Raw genomic sequence first — 16,082 nt, 5'->3', positions numbered from 1 at the left:
GAAATATGGGAGGGGGAGGAAAAAGGCCGCCCTTGACCCAGTCTCTCTCGGCCCCCCCATTCCTGATGTGATTTGCCATTCCTTTGTCCTTCTCTGGAAGCAACACACACAAAAAAGGCATGAAAAAGAAGTAGTGATCTGTTGTTTTCTATAATATATCCACGTAAATATTATGCGAATGACAAAAGGGGAAGGCCGGGTCCCCCCTTCCCTAAGTTGTCTACATGCCCTCTTTTACAATCCTCCTTTCTGGGGCATCCTTTCTGGGAGTCATGTCCAAGGTGTATTTAAAGGACTTGAAGGAGAGAGATCAAGGATCTCCAAGCTGCCCACTGGGGCAGCCGACTTAACCACAGGGACACACAAGTCGCTCGATCACAATCTTCCCCATTCTGGAGAGACAGATGGTACTTCTGAAAACCTTTCTGCTTTCTTGGAGCATCATAGAAAACGTTGACCAATCCCAGTCAAACAGAATGAATTGGATTAAAAACTAAACAAAACACTACAACTTCACAAGTTTAGCTTCCAAGTGAAAATCTTAAATAAATAAAGCTTTTGACAAGGAAACCCATTGTCATCTTCAGGATGACAAAAGGCATAGTTAACTACATTGCATAAGGCGATATACACTCAGTGTGGTTATATCACGAAATACTCCAGGTGTACTAAGTGCTTAATCAACTTTCTGCTGTCCTGATGACATCAACGATAGGAAACGAATCAATAGGTCTTTGCCCTTCCTCCTGTTTCACCACATTACACACATTTGGAAATCGTAATCTAGGAGTTGTGGCCCAGATAAAAATGGGTTCTTGGAGCTCTGCGTAGCGAAGAACTCCAGCGAAGCTTCATAGGCTGCACTTTCAGTTTTCTGAGCAGTTAGAATGTTGATGAACATTCCGTGACAGACAGCCAAGTCTGAGACTCTGCCAAGCCAATGGTACTGAGAATTCCTGATCGTTTGGGCTGACTAGCAAAAGAACAAGGTCCCCACACCAGATCTTTAATCTGATCTCTCAGCTCTCTGCGGCTTGAACTAAGGTCTCCGCGACCTTCCTGTTCGGTTGGCGTAGCAGGTCTCTCCTGTTATACTGCTTGTCACTTATAATACAATTATAAAACTGTCTCAAGTCAAGGGTTCCGGTTTCTTACATATCCAGGGCTGGAAATTGGAAATTAGAGCAAGGAGGAGCTTCTGCTGGTGCTAAACACAGACCTCCAGGCGCTCTGTCATTGCTATTTGCCTAGCAAGCAAACATTCAACAGGGGAAGCACGGAGCTGAGAGAGGAAGGAATCCTATATATCTCTCTATTGTGTCAGCCAGAGTGACACAGTGTTGATTGGAGCTGGGCTCGGGAGCCCTGGGTTCAAATCCCCTATTTAATTCCGAAGGTCATGGGGTTCAAAGCCCCATTTGATCACAAATTATACTCTCGCAGCCGGATCCATCTCACGGGCAAACGGTTGAAGGGGAAAGTCATGCAGGCTCTCTTGAACCTATTAGAGAAAAAAAAAAAAGCAGGTCAGAAATTTAACAAATGGATCAATAATGATTTATTTCTCCAAAAGGCCCCCTAAGCTATGTCGAAGGTACAAATTCTCCAGGCAACGCGCCTTACTTCTCCACATAAAAAAGGCTACGATGCAATTCAAACAAGTTTGTTTTGCATCCGCAGCGGGATGGAAGAGGTAAAAGGTCTGAAAACGGCCGGATCAAGGCGTTTCACCATCTTTCTCTTTCCCCGATGCTTGACTTTGTAGATGGAAGCCGTGTGCGTTAAAAGAGCGATATCCGTTCTGGCATTCCAGCTTTTAAAAAATGCTGCTTTCCCTGGCTTTATTCTCGTCCTCCTGGCACCTCTGTAGAAATCTGCCAGCTTTTGCCGATCCACCGCTTTTCTTGAGCTCTGGCGGCAGATGTAATAGGCACCGATCACTCCTGTTAGGAAATATTGCCGGCGCGCCGCTTGCCACTTGTGATGTCACGTTGAGAATCCATCATCTGCCGTTGCCATGGGGATGCTAGTTATGCTCATGGGCTTGCCGGCATCAGTGGCTCTCTGTCTTTGTGTGACTCAGGGAATGTGGGCCCGGCTTGCCTGCGAGTTGGCCCTAGTTTCTTGTTCACTCTCTCTCGCTCGAACTGGAACCCTTGGAGAATGTAATCTTGAACTCTGCATAGAGGAAATTCAGGGTAAACAATATATTAGGGGAAGAGAAGAGAAGCTCTCGGAGAAGATTTGGGAGCCTGGCTAAAATGGAAAGAAAAGGATAGAAAACAACTCTATAGGATCTCCCCTTCAACGCACACTGACATGGTGTGCGTGCAGGAAAATCTTAAAAATCTTAATGTAGTGTCTACCTTGGCAACATGCATGTATGGCTACATGCTAAATATAATGGTTGTGATGGGTCATTACACCATCCCCCCCCCCTTTAGGAAGAAAGATCTGATTAATATCCCATGGAAGATGGGGGAGAGTCTTTATAACACAATTATCAGACAGAACAGGAACCGTTCAGGGAATATGATAATGCAGTTATCAGTAATTGCTTCATTCATCAAGAGGGACTCCTTCCAGATGTCTCATTATCATTGTTAACATTCACCAAGAGTGTCTTCTTATTGGGAACCATTAACATGTAAGGGTCATATCTAAAGCATCGCCTGCTTTCCCTAGAATGACTATAGTCTATTCTAGAGTCTGCTTGAGGGATACCATCATATGGAGAGGCAGAGTGAGGCCAGAGGCTGAAGGCACCACCCTCTCTGTTCCAGAGACATCCTCGCTCACATCTGGGGATCCTGGACGTATTTGCTTCTCCACTTCGACAAGAAGGGAATGGAGATGGTAGAAATCTTAGGAATGGAAGCATCCTTTGGTTTTTTGCCTTTGCTGTAAAGATCTGCAGAGATCATATAGCTCAGTGGGTTGGAGCAGCTAGTTGGATCCAGAGTCAAGGGTTAGGGGTTTGAATCACCAGCTGAGGTCACACAGAGCAGGATGCATGCCGTAATCCCAGAAATTCACCAAACCACTTCCAAACCCTTTATACGTAGAAAATACTGGGAGCTTAGCCATAAATCCAGTTCAACTTCACAGCACATTATTATTAGTGTTATTGTTAAATACCGGGCAAAGTAAAATAGCAGAACTAACCATGAGAACAAACCTGTATTTTAATGAACTCTCAGTAACTACATTACTCATTTGTAACGTGTAACAGAATGGTTTATTTATAATAATATAATTTATTGTCATTGTAAGTATATACACAGTATACCATACAACGAAATTTATGCAATCAAAGTAGTGAGAATGGTAGTCGGGCTGCTGAATAATCCAAGAAGCTTCCTTTTAAAAGTAATATTTGGAGCTGTCTTGAAACCTGATCTTAGTGAGAATACTTTTGATGGACCCTAATTTGAGAACAGGGGTGTAGGTGCGTGCGTGTCTGATAAATACTGTATACCCTAGGAGAAAAGGACCTGCAGCAGCTAGCTTTCCGTGTACCCAATGAGCCATTGCTAGACAAGGCTTCACTGATCCTGTTCCACCTTGCTAAATCTGTTGGGAGTTATTGCAAAAGCAGTCGTTTTTCAGCCCTACCTGGGAGAGGTAAACTGTCTTCCCAGAAGATTCCTCCCTGAGATAGCAGAGGTGCAGCTGAGCCTCACCCTTCTGCAAGAGAGAAAAAGAAGCATTTCTCATTCCTGTCTGAAGACAAATCAAACCCTTCATGCACGGAGGATGATGCCCACAATGACAAAATGTGGCTTAAGACTACATTAGTCAGTCTCTGGCAATCAGATGCATCCTCGTTTGTTGAAGGATTCGAGACAAGCCATTTTGCTAACCTGCCCATATTGCAAAAGAGCTTTTATTTCTCCTAAAAGCCCAGTGCTTGTGTGCAATATGGACAGAGCGTTATTTCATTTCCATTCATTTATTAAAATTCTTATTGCTACTTCATTATTATTATGCTGGCGACTTTGCTCTGAGTGGGCCGGGATGGTTTGGCCTCCGATGCGCACAGAGATACTGTATAATGATATTAAAAACACCAGGATTATGTTGGGTAGTTTTCTGGCCCCTAAAAGCTGGATTTCCTAATAATTAGGGTGTGTAATTGGGTGGGGTTTTTTTTACAACAATTAAAAGAAAATTATTACTCGTTTTCCAGACTTGTACCCTTTGGTAGAGTAGACCTTCAGTCTAGATGGGCGGGACAGAAATCTAATAAATGAATAAATAAATACCCCCCTCTCTCTATTTCAATAAAGCACATGAAGTGCAATGATTGATTAATACTGCATCCAGCCAGCCTCCCCTCCGACCCCATTGCTGCCATCATTATTAATCCCATGTCTGAAGCTTAATTAGGGCATGTTGAAAACACTGACCACAGCAAATCTAAAGCGGGTGAAATGCTCATCTGACAGGCTTTCCCCAGAGACCATGCCTTATCATCTGTCCAGAAAGAGAGATGGGGACCTGGGGTCAACCTGAGATACCGTGCAGCCTAAGACAGCGCAGCCAATTCTGGCACCCCTCTGCAACCCACTCAAAGCAACCCACTCAATGCTGAAACTGGAACACGATATTTAGCTCAAGGAGCAGAAAGACTCCCACATCCATCTCTCTCCTGCATTCATGGAGAAAGAAGAAACATAGGGTGATAATAAAGAAATATATAACAATGTTATGATCTGGTTATCCTAGGATATTCCAAAACCCACGGAAACACCTCACTTAAGCATTTCTAGCTGCTATCAATAAATCAGCACTGCATAGAAAAATAGCCTTTATTTATTTTCCACAGAGAAGAGTGTGAGCTTGTTTTAATCTTGTATTTGGTCCATTTTGGGACATCTCAGTGCAGGGCTTGGGGGCGATTCCGCCAGGCCTACCTCACAGAGTCGTTGTGAGGGAGAAAAGCTACATAAGCCATACAGTACTGAGCTCCAGGGGAGAACGGCAGAATAGAAATAAAGGAATGTAATGCCCATTGTACAGATAGGGCTTTATGGTGAACAGATCCCTTCTCTCAGAGAGAAGTTCTCATTAAGTTCAACGTTGCTCCTGTGGTTTGCTCAGAGCTGCAGTTTTAATTATCTCAGTTGACGCCCCCCACCCCCAAATTACAAGGCCTTGATTAATACTGGCTGGCAACTAGCAGCCTCAGGCTTTAGAAGTCGGTCGGGAGCCGAAGGCCTCAAGCGCGTCGCCATGGCGACGGCGAGAAGCGCGCCCGGGCTTCCCCCGCCGTCACTCAAAATACCGGCACGGATTGCCATTGGTCGAGTCCTAGTCATAGCCCCGCCTCCTTTTCCATCTTCCCTTCTTTTTTTCCGGCTTCCCCCCTCCGCTAACCTTTCCCAGTTTCCCTAGGAGACGGTTGCCAAGGTAGGCCGAGAAGAAGAAGAAAAGCAGGAGGAGGAGCACCAGCTTCTACCTACGAGCCCGTTTTAACCCCTTCCTTTCCCCACGGTCCACACCCCTGGGCGCATGCGCCCGGCCAGTTCCCCACCAGACGACGCCTTGGAGGAGAAGAAGCAGCGGCGGCGGCCCCAAAAGAGCCAACCCTACACAAAACGCATGCGCACTCTGTGCCAAAAAAAAAAAGGCACCCAAAAGACGGCGACGCTACTGAGGCAGGCGCGCGCCTCGAATCTTGAAGCGGACGGCTCCGCCCCTTTTATAGGTGCGCGCGCGCCTCGGCGGCTGCGGAACGTTGGGAAAGGCTCCGCCCCTCCTTACCGTCGCGCGCGCTCTCCTCATGCTGAAGGGAGAAGGCGCTTGTTTATGAGGCGGGGAAGGAAGGGCGCGCGTGCGCGTGCGCACGCAGGCCGGCCCGCCCGCCCGCCCGCTGGTGTGGGCGCGCGCGCGCGCACCCCGGCAAGGCTCGCTCCCGGCGCTCGCCTCCCTCCTCCTCCTCCCCCCTCCCGCCCCCTCAAGCCCTGCCAAGCCAAGCCAAGCTGAGGCAATTCCCCTCTTTCTCCCCCCCCACCTTCCCTCTCCTGTGGCGAGGCCTGCCTGCCTGCCGCCCTTTAGCGCCCCCTCCCCAAAACAGGGCGCCCCCTGACCGCCCTTTCGCCCCCTCAGCCCCCTTTCCTCCCCCACCGCCGCCGCTTCATCCCCACCCACCCCTCCCTCCTCAGGCCTGGGCGCGGCCCTCCGCCCTGCGCCCCCTCCCTCGACAACCCCCCTCACCGCCTAGACCCCCCCCAGCCCAGCCTAGAAACCCCCCCACCCCACCGACGTGGGGAGGCGTCGCCGTCGCGGGTGGTGCTGTGGCCGGGCTGCTGCGGGTGCCGGTGGCGGCGATGAGGTACCTGAGGCGGGGGGGGGGGGGAAGGGCTGGAAGTCTCCCCATTCTTTGCAGTTTCTGAGGGGGGGAAGGCAAAAAAAGGGGTCCTTGGAGGGCGAGAGAGAACGGAAAAAGGGCCGTTTAGATCTGTGGGGGGCCATATATTTATGAGGGGGTGTCCCTGTGAGGGAGAAAATATCCAGGCCCCGGGGAGGGGGGGAGAAAGAGAAATGAAGGGACCTCGGCGGTTTCTATGAGGGGGGAGAAACCTCTTGCTTGGCCTCTTAAAAGGGGTGGAAATATAGCCCCCCCACTCTTTGAGGGGTACAAAGGAAAACCCCGGAGTTGTAAATGGGTGGTTGTGGGGGGGGAGGCCAGGCCGGGGGTGGGGTGGGGGACAGATACATGGAGGTGTAAATGGGTTCAGATATGATTTGGGGGGGGGTTTAATTATGTGAGGGGCTGTTTTGCATTTTTTGGGGGGTGTAGGTAAGGGGTGGGAAGGGCAGAGGTTGTTTGGGGGGTGTCTGGTTATTGTAGGTGGAGGATCAATGGGGGGTGGGGGTGGGGAAAGAAAGGTGGCTCTGGATGGCTTGAGGGGTGTCAGGCAAGATATTGGGGTGGTTTAAATCAATGAAGAGGACAGGTGGCTATAATTTTTTTGGGGGGGTGCTGGTTATGGTGCAGGAGAGATGGAGAGTTCCTTGGGGGTGTCAATAAGGGGTGGGTGAGGATTTTTGGAGATTCCTGATCATGCCAGTCTTGGGGAGAATATAAATAGGGAGTGGGCCAGGACATATTGGGGTGTGTGTGTGTGTGTGTTTTGTGTGTGAGGGACTTATTCCCTTTTAGAGGGTATTAATTGAAGTCAGCCTATTTTGGGGTGCTGGTTATTGTCTGTGAGGGACTGATAGTGTTTCTGGATAATTTAGGCCCAGATTGGAGGAAAGGGTCTGTTTATTGTGTGTTAGGGAATGGCTAAATGATGTTTTTGTGTCTGATTGGCTGATAGGTGTTTTGGGATGTGTTCGGCCAGGATCTTATTTAGGAAAGGGGCCGTTAGATGTTGCTGGGTATTAGGAGTCCAGGAATTGAGATGTGTATGCAAGGGGTGGGCAGTCCAGGATTTTATTTACGGCTGGCAGTCTGTCATTGTGTGTGTCTGGGGTTTCTAGAACTCAGGAGGGTGGACAGTACCTGGATTTGGGAACGAATAGAAGTAGGATTTGGGTGAGACTGTGGTTGTCTTGGTGGGGCAATTGTCTCATTTTATTGTTACAGCTTGTAGAAGTTAGGTGACAGGTTTTGCGGGCAACAGCATGAGGGTAGGTAGAGAACGGGATGGCCAGAAATTGGAGCATGTTCTTGTTATTATTTCCAAGGACTAATTATTGGGGCACAAAGCAGTGTGAGGTATCTGTGAAGGATTTAGACTAAGAATTTGTTTGCTTGTCTGCCTTCTGTTTTGAAGAGGAACCAGTTTTGGGATCATGTAGATGAGCCAGAATTAGGGGCGGGGGTTTGTTTGTTGTGTGTATGGTTGACCAACTAGGAATTATGAGTAGGTCTCGGCAAGCCTTGAGTGTTCTTGGGACGTTAAAAGACAGCAGTTGGGATCATGGTCAGAGAGGCAGAGGAGAGGGAAAAAGCTGGGGCCAAGATTGCACATTGTGTGTGTGTGTGTTTCATGTTCTTAATATAGGGATAGGATTAAAAGGTACTGTTCCTGTCTTAGTCACTGTTCATGGCATACTGTATTATGTATGCAATCTATTTTTGTGTACCTCAGAATCTAGTTATTCTGAAAACTGTTCAAAGGCAGGAATTTGAAGACTAGCACAGTGAGGAAGAGATCTGTGGGGGAGACAGTGGGATAAAGAAGTATTTGGGTATGCTCAGAGCATATGAGTTGGGATGTGTTTTTGGGAGCAGGTAGGATATGGGGGGGTAAGATCTTGAGCAGGGATCAGCGTAATGCGTAAAGTCTTTAAAGGGAAAGGTGACATGAGAATGTGCCAGGTAGAAACAGTCAAGGGATAGAAGGAGGAGTAGATCGCAATAATAATTTCTTAATATTCGTGAGCAAGGTGGGAATGGGCACGGAACAACTGGTGAAAGAAGGTGGAGCATTTTTGGAAATGAGAGAGGACAGTGAGGTGGCAGAAAGATGAATGAGGATGTCCTTTGTTGTCTTTGTTGAGGACCAAGACTCAGGCAGCAAAGGTAGGAAGAGACTGTTATTTTTCTACCTTGGTCTTAAGAGTGTGTTGACAAAGGGGCAAATGAGATACAGTACTGGTGGAAAGACCTCTGTGTTTCGCCCTTTCCCTTGATCCTCTTGCCTTAGGGTGTCTGATGCTTCTGTTCAACTCAGTCAGCCCCTGCTGATCCCGCTTAGAGATGGGATGAAGGAAAGAGACAAGGGTATAACAAGAACAGGGAAACCCCAGGCCTTCTGTTCGTTCCTGCCTTCTCCCGCTGTTCTGTCATTACCCCCACCATTCCATTGTTAGGCAAATCAGAGGATGGGAGCCCTTCCTTCTCCAGTACCTGTCTTTATTGTTAGGCTGTTAATACAGTTGGAAAGAGATCTGCAAGAACCATGTCATGATGGGTATGAATTCTGTATCTTAGTCACCGCGATACTCCCTTGCAAGGTCGAGGTAACGGACTTGCCTTCTTTCTGCAAGTTTTAATTATTATATATATAATCAAGTTGTCAAGCAGCCCTGATATATTAGAAAAGGGGCAAAGGATTGGAACCGAGCTTTGCTGTAGAATGGCACCTTAGCAATTAAAAAAAATTCATGGTGTTGCTGAAACTACAAAAAAAAAAAATGCTTGGTGTCATACCTGCGAGCATATGTCTTCCAAACTGTAGCCTATGCATGTTAGATTGGTCTTCTTTTATTTTTGTTTCAGATGGTGGATATTGATGTTTGTGCTGGTGGGGATAGCACAAGAAGAAAAATGGATGCTCTAACAGATAGCGCAGCTGAGATCATTCCGTTGGAACTCTATGATTCATCTCGAGCAAAAATAGCTGCTAATCTACAGTGGATCTGTGCTAAAGCCTATGGAATAGGTAAAAAAAAATCCCCATTGGGTGATAATTCTTTTCTCTTCCTTCCCCTTTGGGTCATTTCCCCCCTCCCCTTGCCTTCTCAGATGTTAAATGGATTTAGGGTTATCTGTGTTCTAAATATCAATTGGGTGTCAAACTGATTGGCTTTCCTGTTGTCCCAGCATTTTCAAATGCAACTGTACTGTATTGTTAAATGCCCGCCAGGAGGCTTGTCAGCATGCACCCCTCCCCTTCCTTATTGTGAATGATTTGTAGTTGCAAGTGCATGAAATCCTGCTGTGGCTTTTGTTTTTGTTTCCACCAAATTAGTGCTGTACCGAAAACTATAGATCTAGAAACAGTGAGCTCTTGCAGGCCTCTTAGACTTTGTCATGTGAGTTGTTTTGGCAGACAGAACTTTACCGCTATCTTATTGATCAACGATAAAAAAAAAAAGAAACGTAGTTTTCATGTAGTTGGACGGCAGATATTCCACTCCCTTGATTCTGCCTCCGTCCCCACCATCAAGGCACCTGTGTTCTGAAACATCGCAGTGAGCATTTCTCTTTTGTGTAACATGTTATGCTATGTATTCTCATGAATAAATGGATGCTGTAAATTTATTTGAAATTCTTTTTTAAAACTGAGGCTAAATAGGAGCTTTTAAAATTATGTTCTTTTTCTAAAGGATCACTGCAAAGTTTTATTCTGCATGTGGGGAATCTTTGTTTTGATTTTTTAGTATTTTGAGTAGCGATACAGTACTTGGCTACTGATTAGCATGGTAGTTTTAAGTGGGAAAAAAACAAAATATGATAATGTTGTAGAAAATTCGATAGTCCTCTTAATCTAACTCTTAATTTGCAAAACTCTAATATGCTTAATGGATTAACATTAGTTTTGGCTGCGTTACTGCTATGTATTGCAGTATATTCCAGCAGTCACATGCCTTTGGTTTGCTTTCATCTGAACTATTATATTAGTCTTTGCTTCTAGACTTGCAAATTTTCTACAGTGAAATTAAAAGCTGCACTTGACCAAACCTGTTATTATTTTATTATTTGTGAAATTATACAGAAGTTTCAAGGAAGAGCAGTGGTACAGCCCTGTGTAGAAACTGAAAAAAAGTTTATACCAGGGCATTGATGTTAACCAACATTCTTACACTGTGTTTTGCGATTGTTTGTGCCTGATTAAATGTTGGTATATAAAAGATAAAGGTTTACAATAATGCATAGTCACTAATTAGTCTGTTATGAAAGCAGACTAAGTATATGGCTTATGTTTATGTTTACGATAGCCATGGGAACTACATTTGATTAGTGGCATGTGAAAGCAGATTCTAGACATACTCTATGTCTTGCCTTCAGGATCAATGATCGAATCACTTGTTGAATTTCTTGGTTGCCATTTTGCTACGTATATAAAAAAAGTTTACTCCTATAGAAGAAATGAGTTTAGGCAGATAGTCTTGTGCTTTGGATTCTTCCTGCTCTTGTGAAATCTGCCATAGATATGCTGATACCTTTAAAGTAGAATCCTGAAATGCAGGTCTGTAACCTCCCAGGATTTGACTAAAAAAAAAAAGAACAGAGGAAAAAGTGTTACATTCTAAACTAACTACTTGTTGGTCCTTCAGTGACTTGGATCTGATCACTTCTCAAAATACCTGCTGGCAAGACAGTACAGTACTTATGCTGATAGTGTCAATTGCACTTCCAAATAATTTGTATAGGCTGCTTGGGGTTTCCATGAGTATTTTTTGCTGATCAGCTTAGAGGTCACCACTGTTCATTCTTGCGAGATACAAGATTTGGTGGGGGGCAGGGAGAGGAGGAAGGTGGAAATCTGTCTTAATTTATCTAATGCTAAAGGTCTTGGTAAAAGCCAGTTCGTCTGTGAAGCAATTCTTTATGAAATGAAGTTTTACAGCAGGATCTTTCCGTTCTACAGCCAGGTTTTCTTTTGCCTTTTATTCAAAGGTGAGCCTTTTTTGTACAGTGGGTTTCTGTGGAACGCCTTGGAAATAAGGGAGACCTTTTTTACTGAAGTTTTTTTAAAAATGGTGTTTTTTCTTTGTACAATATGATAAAGCTAAATGTTTTTGTTTGTTGGTTTGTTCCTTAGAGATTGGTACAGCCCAGTGGGGTGGGGTTGTGAAGTTGTTGGTGACAGACTTCCCTGCCCAGCTTGTAGTGAATGAATGGGAACATTAAAGTGGAGGGGGGAGGGTATTGTTTTGGTATTTTACTGTCAATTGGTACCAAAGAGGGGGTTTTTTAATGTCAGTTCCCCAAAGACTTTCCAGTCCTTCATACACGGTGTTACCCCATCGATCCTACCCCCACCAAGAAAACTGTCCAAATGTTGATTGTTAGGATTGCTTTATATCGCGTTGTCATTGTGGTTCAAACTGTTTCCAGCAGAACTTGTCATAGTAGTATGGTCTTGTTTAAGATATTGGTAGTTGCGATATAATACAACAGCCTCGTTTAAGAGATTGGTGCTGTTTAATCAAAGAGTGAACAATAAGACATCACAGTTGCTTTAAAGAGCATGTACTGATACCGTTGTTATGGGCGTGCTATGTCCTAATTCAGATTGAACTTGTGATCCCCTGTAGGGAGTGTGTGGCACGTTATAGCGGTCCATGCTTTGTAGACTGATGGATTGGGGAGGGGCAGGGAAGTGTTCTTTTGTCCCTGAGTAAGTTTTCCTGCTAAGTTTAGCTGGTGGCCCTTCTGAGCCTCTTGCCTTTGTCCAGGATAAGGAAGATAATAATTAGAGTCATTAATACACTCAACAGGCAAACATCCTGTATAATAACAGCTACAGGGCTTTTTCTGGTTGGTTAAGAATCTGTTCCATGGAATCAGCTGATGGAAATTAGAAACATATTTTGCTTTCTAACAACAGGGACTTTAATTTAATTAGATTGCCCTTAATACCATATAAGGCTGAGCCCTCTCTTGAACTTTGTTGTTCGAATATATGAGCAAAAGCCTCAGTTAGTTTGATAACTAGTCCTGCTTTCTCTCAGTAGAAACTTTTTTGTTCCATAGCTTTTTCAGAGATACGAATTCAGCAGTATCTTTAAAAATGCTGCTTCTTAATTTTTAGTTGTTATTTTATGGAGCCTTTCTGGTTTCTGCTAATACGGTATTGTTTTACATTATTATTATTTTTACAGTTGTAAGACATTGGAAAGGGTTCTTTTCATTCTGTTCAGTGAGTTATAACCACCTGCATATCAGTGCAGTCTATAACCCTCTGAATCCCCCACGTCATTTCTGGTTTCAAAATCTGAGCATGGTTGGTTAGCATTTGGAAGGGGGCTCTCAGGGGGTACCAGTGATGTCCAAGTATAACAAGGAAAGGAACTGAACTTCAAGAACTATGGCTGCTGGTTGGAGTTGACAGTACTGGTCTAACTAGACCAAGCGTCTCACTAAGTGTAAAGCAGCTTTCTCTGTTCCTGTGGTTTTTAAAAATTGCTTGTAATCAGTAAGGTGCCTTGTTGTAAAAGTTAACTTGTCGGTAGACTTCAGTAACTTGGGTATTCCATCTAGAAACTTTTAGGAGCCGCGGCATTGGACTCTTAGCTTCTACTCAGTGAATGAAACTAAAATGGATATGTGTCACTGGCAAGAATAATAGTTGATGTGTGTCTGCTTTCATGGACAATCCTTTAATTGGGCTCAATAACGTTATGCTGACTAGCCTTATTCTCATTTCAGTGCTGATGCTCATTTTCAACGCTTGAGCAGAAAATGTAGAACTCCCCCAGAGGAAAAAAATGATGTCAAGGAGGAATGGGGGATGAAATTGAGTAATTGACGCAGTAGGTTGTTGTCCACCCCCCTGGTATGACATTTGAAGGATCCTGAACTGTCCCTTGCCTTTTGCATACCAAATAGTGCAGCATTTTAGCCGTGGTTTAAACTTGCCTCCAGTTTGGAACAGACAGGGCAGCAAAACAGCACTATATGGATCAGGATGCGCTGGAGCAGAAGAAATGGTCGCCTGTGGATAGAGAATGTGTTGCGTGTTTCTTTGCGGGATGGTGGCGATTAATTAGAACAGAGCTTCATTGGAAAGATTACTCTTTGATTTGATAGAATATGGTAATGCCTATCTCTCCCCCCATCTCGTCCTTTATGTAGAATCAGAATAGCTTCTTGCCCAACTGAGAGCAACTGCAGGAAAAAATGTAGCTGTGTTTAGTGGATTTCAGCAGACACAACAAGGAGTCTTGTGGCGTTATAAGACTAGCAAGTCTTATTCAGCGTAAGCATTTGTGTGCTGTAGCTCTCAAGAAGTGCTTCTTGCATGAAGCACTTCTATGCTGCATGTTCCTAATTTAAGGAGACGATAGCCACCGATACTGTTTAATTGCAGCCAGTTCTATAGGCCTAGTTTACAATCTGTGTCGCCCTCCCTTTGATAAGCGAGAAAATACTTGACTTCTGTGTTTCTGACATCTCATGCTGTCATCAATTGAACAGCAATCTTGGGATCATTTTCTATTATTTGAAAGCAACGAAAATACTGCCTCCTTGTTTGGATATCAGGCTTCAGTCACATTTTAATTAATTTATTTTTTTTTGCATGGGATGCTGCTCACAGCCGGTGTGCTAACGGTATAAAAATAGGAATGCAATAAGCAGTTTTGCACTGGGTTTGACCATTGGTCCACCAAGCCAAGTGTTACTAACTCTTGACTGGCTGCTCTGGATTTTTTCTCAGCCCTATCTGGCCATTCCTTGTATTCCCTGCTTCTAGTACCAACCCTGCTAAGATGAACCTGCCAGCTTTGGTGTGTTCAGGGGGGCATAGTAGCTTATTTAACTGTAAGATGAAGGCCACTTAAAATGAAAGCCACTTAATCTTCCACATGTATTGTTATTTTTAAAACGAAAGCGACTCACTGATGCTTTCTTTTTTTATATATGATAATGAGAGGTAGTACTCTCACCGTATAAGTACAATCTACTGGTATAATATGATCCAGATAATGCAGTGATCCCTGAAGTGAGGCCTCTGATGTTCTTGGCCATAAAATCCCAGAAGCCCAATCAGTGATGAGGACCCCTGGGAATTGAGGTCTAAGAAGATCTGTGGCCCAGGTTTGGGAACCTCTGAGATAAATATATGTGCTAAACCTGCACATCAAAAATCTTTAGATCTCTTTTTATTCTCGTTTCTTAGCCTTAGTACTGGTTTCCCCTTCCCCTCCGCTTTCTTTGATCCGTATAGGGCTGTGTCTGGTTTATGAAAACAGATGCACTGGTCCTGTGTGATAATTAAAATATTCAGTTAGCACATCTTTCTCTAGGTTTCTGTTGCAGGTAGAACTGTCAACGTGACATTATTATAAAGTATTTATGTGCTAACATGCATTGACTCATATTAAGTGTTCTAAGCAGCTGGCAATGAAATACACCCTTATGAGATACCATTTAAATTAATATAAAATCAAATACTGACAACCCAACAATGAAATGTTATAAGAGTACATTGATGTATATTGTCATCTTTATCTTGCAAATTGTTATGTTTGTTGTTGATTATTTCACCATAGCCAGAGACTTGAGGAATTTTGATATTGACCGCTTACTTCCTTACTGTTTCATCCATGCGTAGTACTGTTGTGCCTGTCTGTAAAACACCTGGAGACACAGGAAGTTTTAAAAGTCTTCACTGATGCTGAAAATAACTGCGATCTGTTGATAGGATAGATTTAGTAAAAGGTAGCTCAAAATACATTTTGTAAAGGCATTGCTGTGAGTGAAATTCATAAAGTGAATGACTGGAATGCCTTTGATATGTGGGTATCTTTCTGTTTACTTGGTATAGTCCAGATTGTTTAATAAACTGTCATGAGAATGGGATAAAACTGTGCCTTGCATTGCTATGCATTAGCTATAATTAAGAGATTCAGGATTTGCCAGTTTAAGGAGAAACAGTAAAATGCACATGGAAGTTTCCAAAACCAGGAATGAGATGCATTTTCATTCTACCTACTTTTGTGAACATAACTGAACCCACTAACTTAAAATAATGTAATTGTGACAAAAGTGAAAATGTGTAAAGGATTTCAGGAGTGTAATTGGGGGATAAAGCAACAAGGAATAAGTACTTTTGGTAGTTTGGGGGATTTAATCTCAGTTCTTGGTAATTTCTTTCTAAAAAGCCAGCCTGAACATTTTAATGGAGGACAAGACTATTAGTGCCATGCAGCACTTAGGCAGGTGTGTATCTGTGAACTAGAAACACTGAATCTTGCAGAATGAGTACAGTAGTAGGCTGCAGTGATCTGCTTACTCATGCATTGCTATTGGCTCATTTCCAACAAATCATAGTTAAGATGGACAACTGTTTGTTGTTTTGTCTAAGTCCAGCAACTGTGATAAAGCTAAACCAGAAGTAAAAGCTCCCAACTTCTGGTTCATGACTATGTTTTTGTTGGGGAGCAGAGGAGGACCTTACGAGTCCAAGGCTTGTTGCAACTCGTTCCTGAATCCTGTTACGACAAACCATTGGTTGCTGTGATGTCTAAGCTGCTGCACTTTGGATGCTGTGGAGGAAACAAACCATTATTCAAATGGTTGCACAGAGGATGAAAATTCATTTAAAAGCGAAGAAAGAAATGTCAGTTTCTCACTACTTCTGCTGTGAATTGGGTTCTCTCCCCCATACAAT

General features: G+C 44.0%; 1 protein-coding gene and 1 long non-coding RNA gene across 5 annotated transcripts in view; one reads left to right on the top strand and one right to left on the bottom strand.

Annotated features, from left to right (window-relative positions):
• Positions 1–2,043: 2,043 nt before the first annotated feature.
• Positions 2,044–5,882, bottom strand: LOC110087470 (uncharacterized). Its single transcript, XR_002301955.3, has 3 exons — positions 5,767–5,882; positions 3,616–3,687; positions 2,044–2,178 (listed from the first exon to the last, which is right to left on the bottom strand). It is a non-coding gene; the product is annotated as an uncharacterized LOC110087470 (long non-coding RNA).
• The window catches only part of CAMSAP1 (calmodulin regulated spectrin associated protein 1), a 32,887-nt gene continuing 22,342 nt past the window's right edge, over positions 5,538–16,082 (top strand). For 2 of the 4 annotated variants that reach the window (XM_072985105.2, XM_072985104.2), the window contains exons 1-2: positions 6,201–6,337; positions 9,239–9,401. In XM_072985105.2, coding sequence (XP_072841206.2) covers positions 9,239–9,401 — 163 coding nt within the window. In that variant the 5' untranslated portion in view covers positions 6,201–6,337. Of the gene's footprint in view, positions 5,711–6,200; positions 6,338–7,391; positions 8,540–9,238; positions 9,402–16,082 lie in introns of those variants that run through there. The other 2 variants (XM_078382619.1, XM_078382618.1) reach the window with 2 other exon arrangements.

The sequence above is a fragment of the Pogona vitticeps genome, chromosome ZW-PAR, assembly GCF_051106095.1.
Source record: "Pogona vitticeps strain Pit_001003342236 chromosome ZW-PAR, PviZW2.1, whole genome shotgun sequence".
Taxonomy (NCBI): Eukaryota; Metazoa; Chordata; class Lepidosauria; order Squamata; family Agamidae; genus Pogona; species Pogona vitticeps.
The sequence above is the reverse complement of the archived record's forward strand: the minus strand, read 5'-3'. Positions and strand labels throughout refer to the sequence as shown.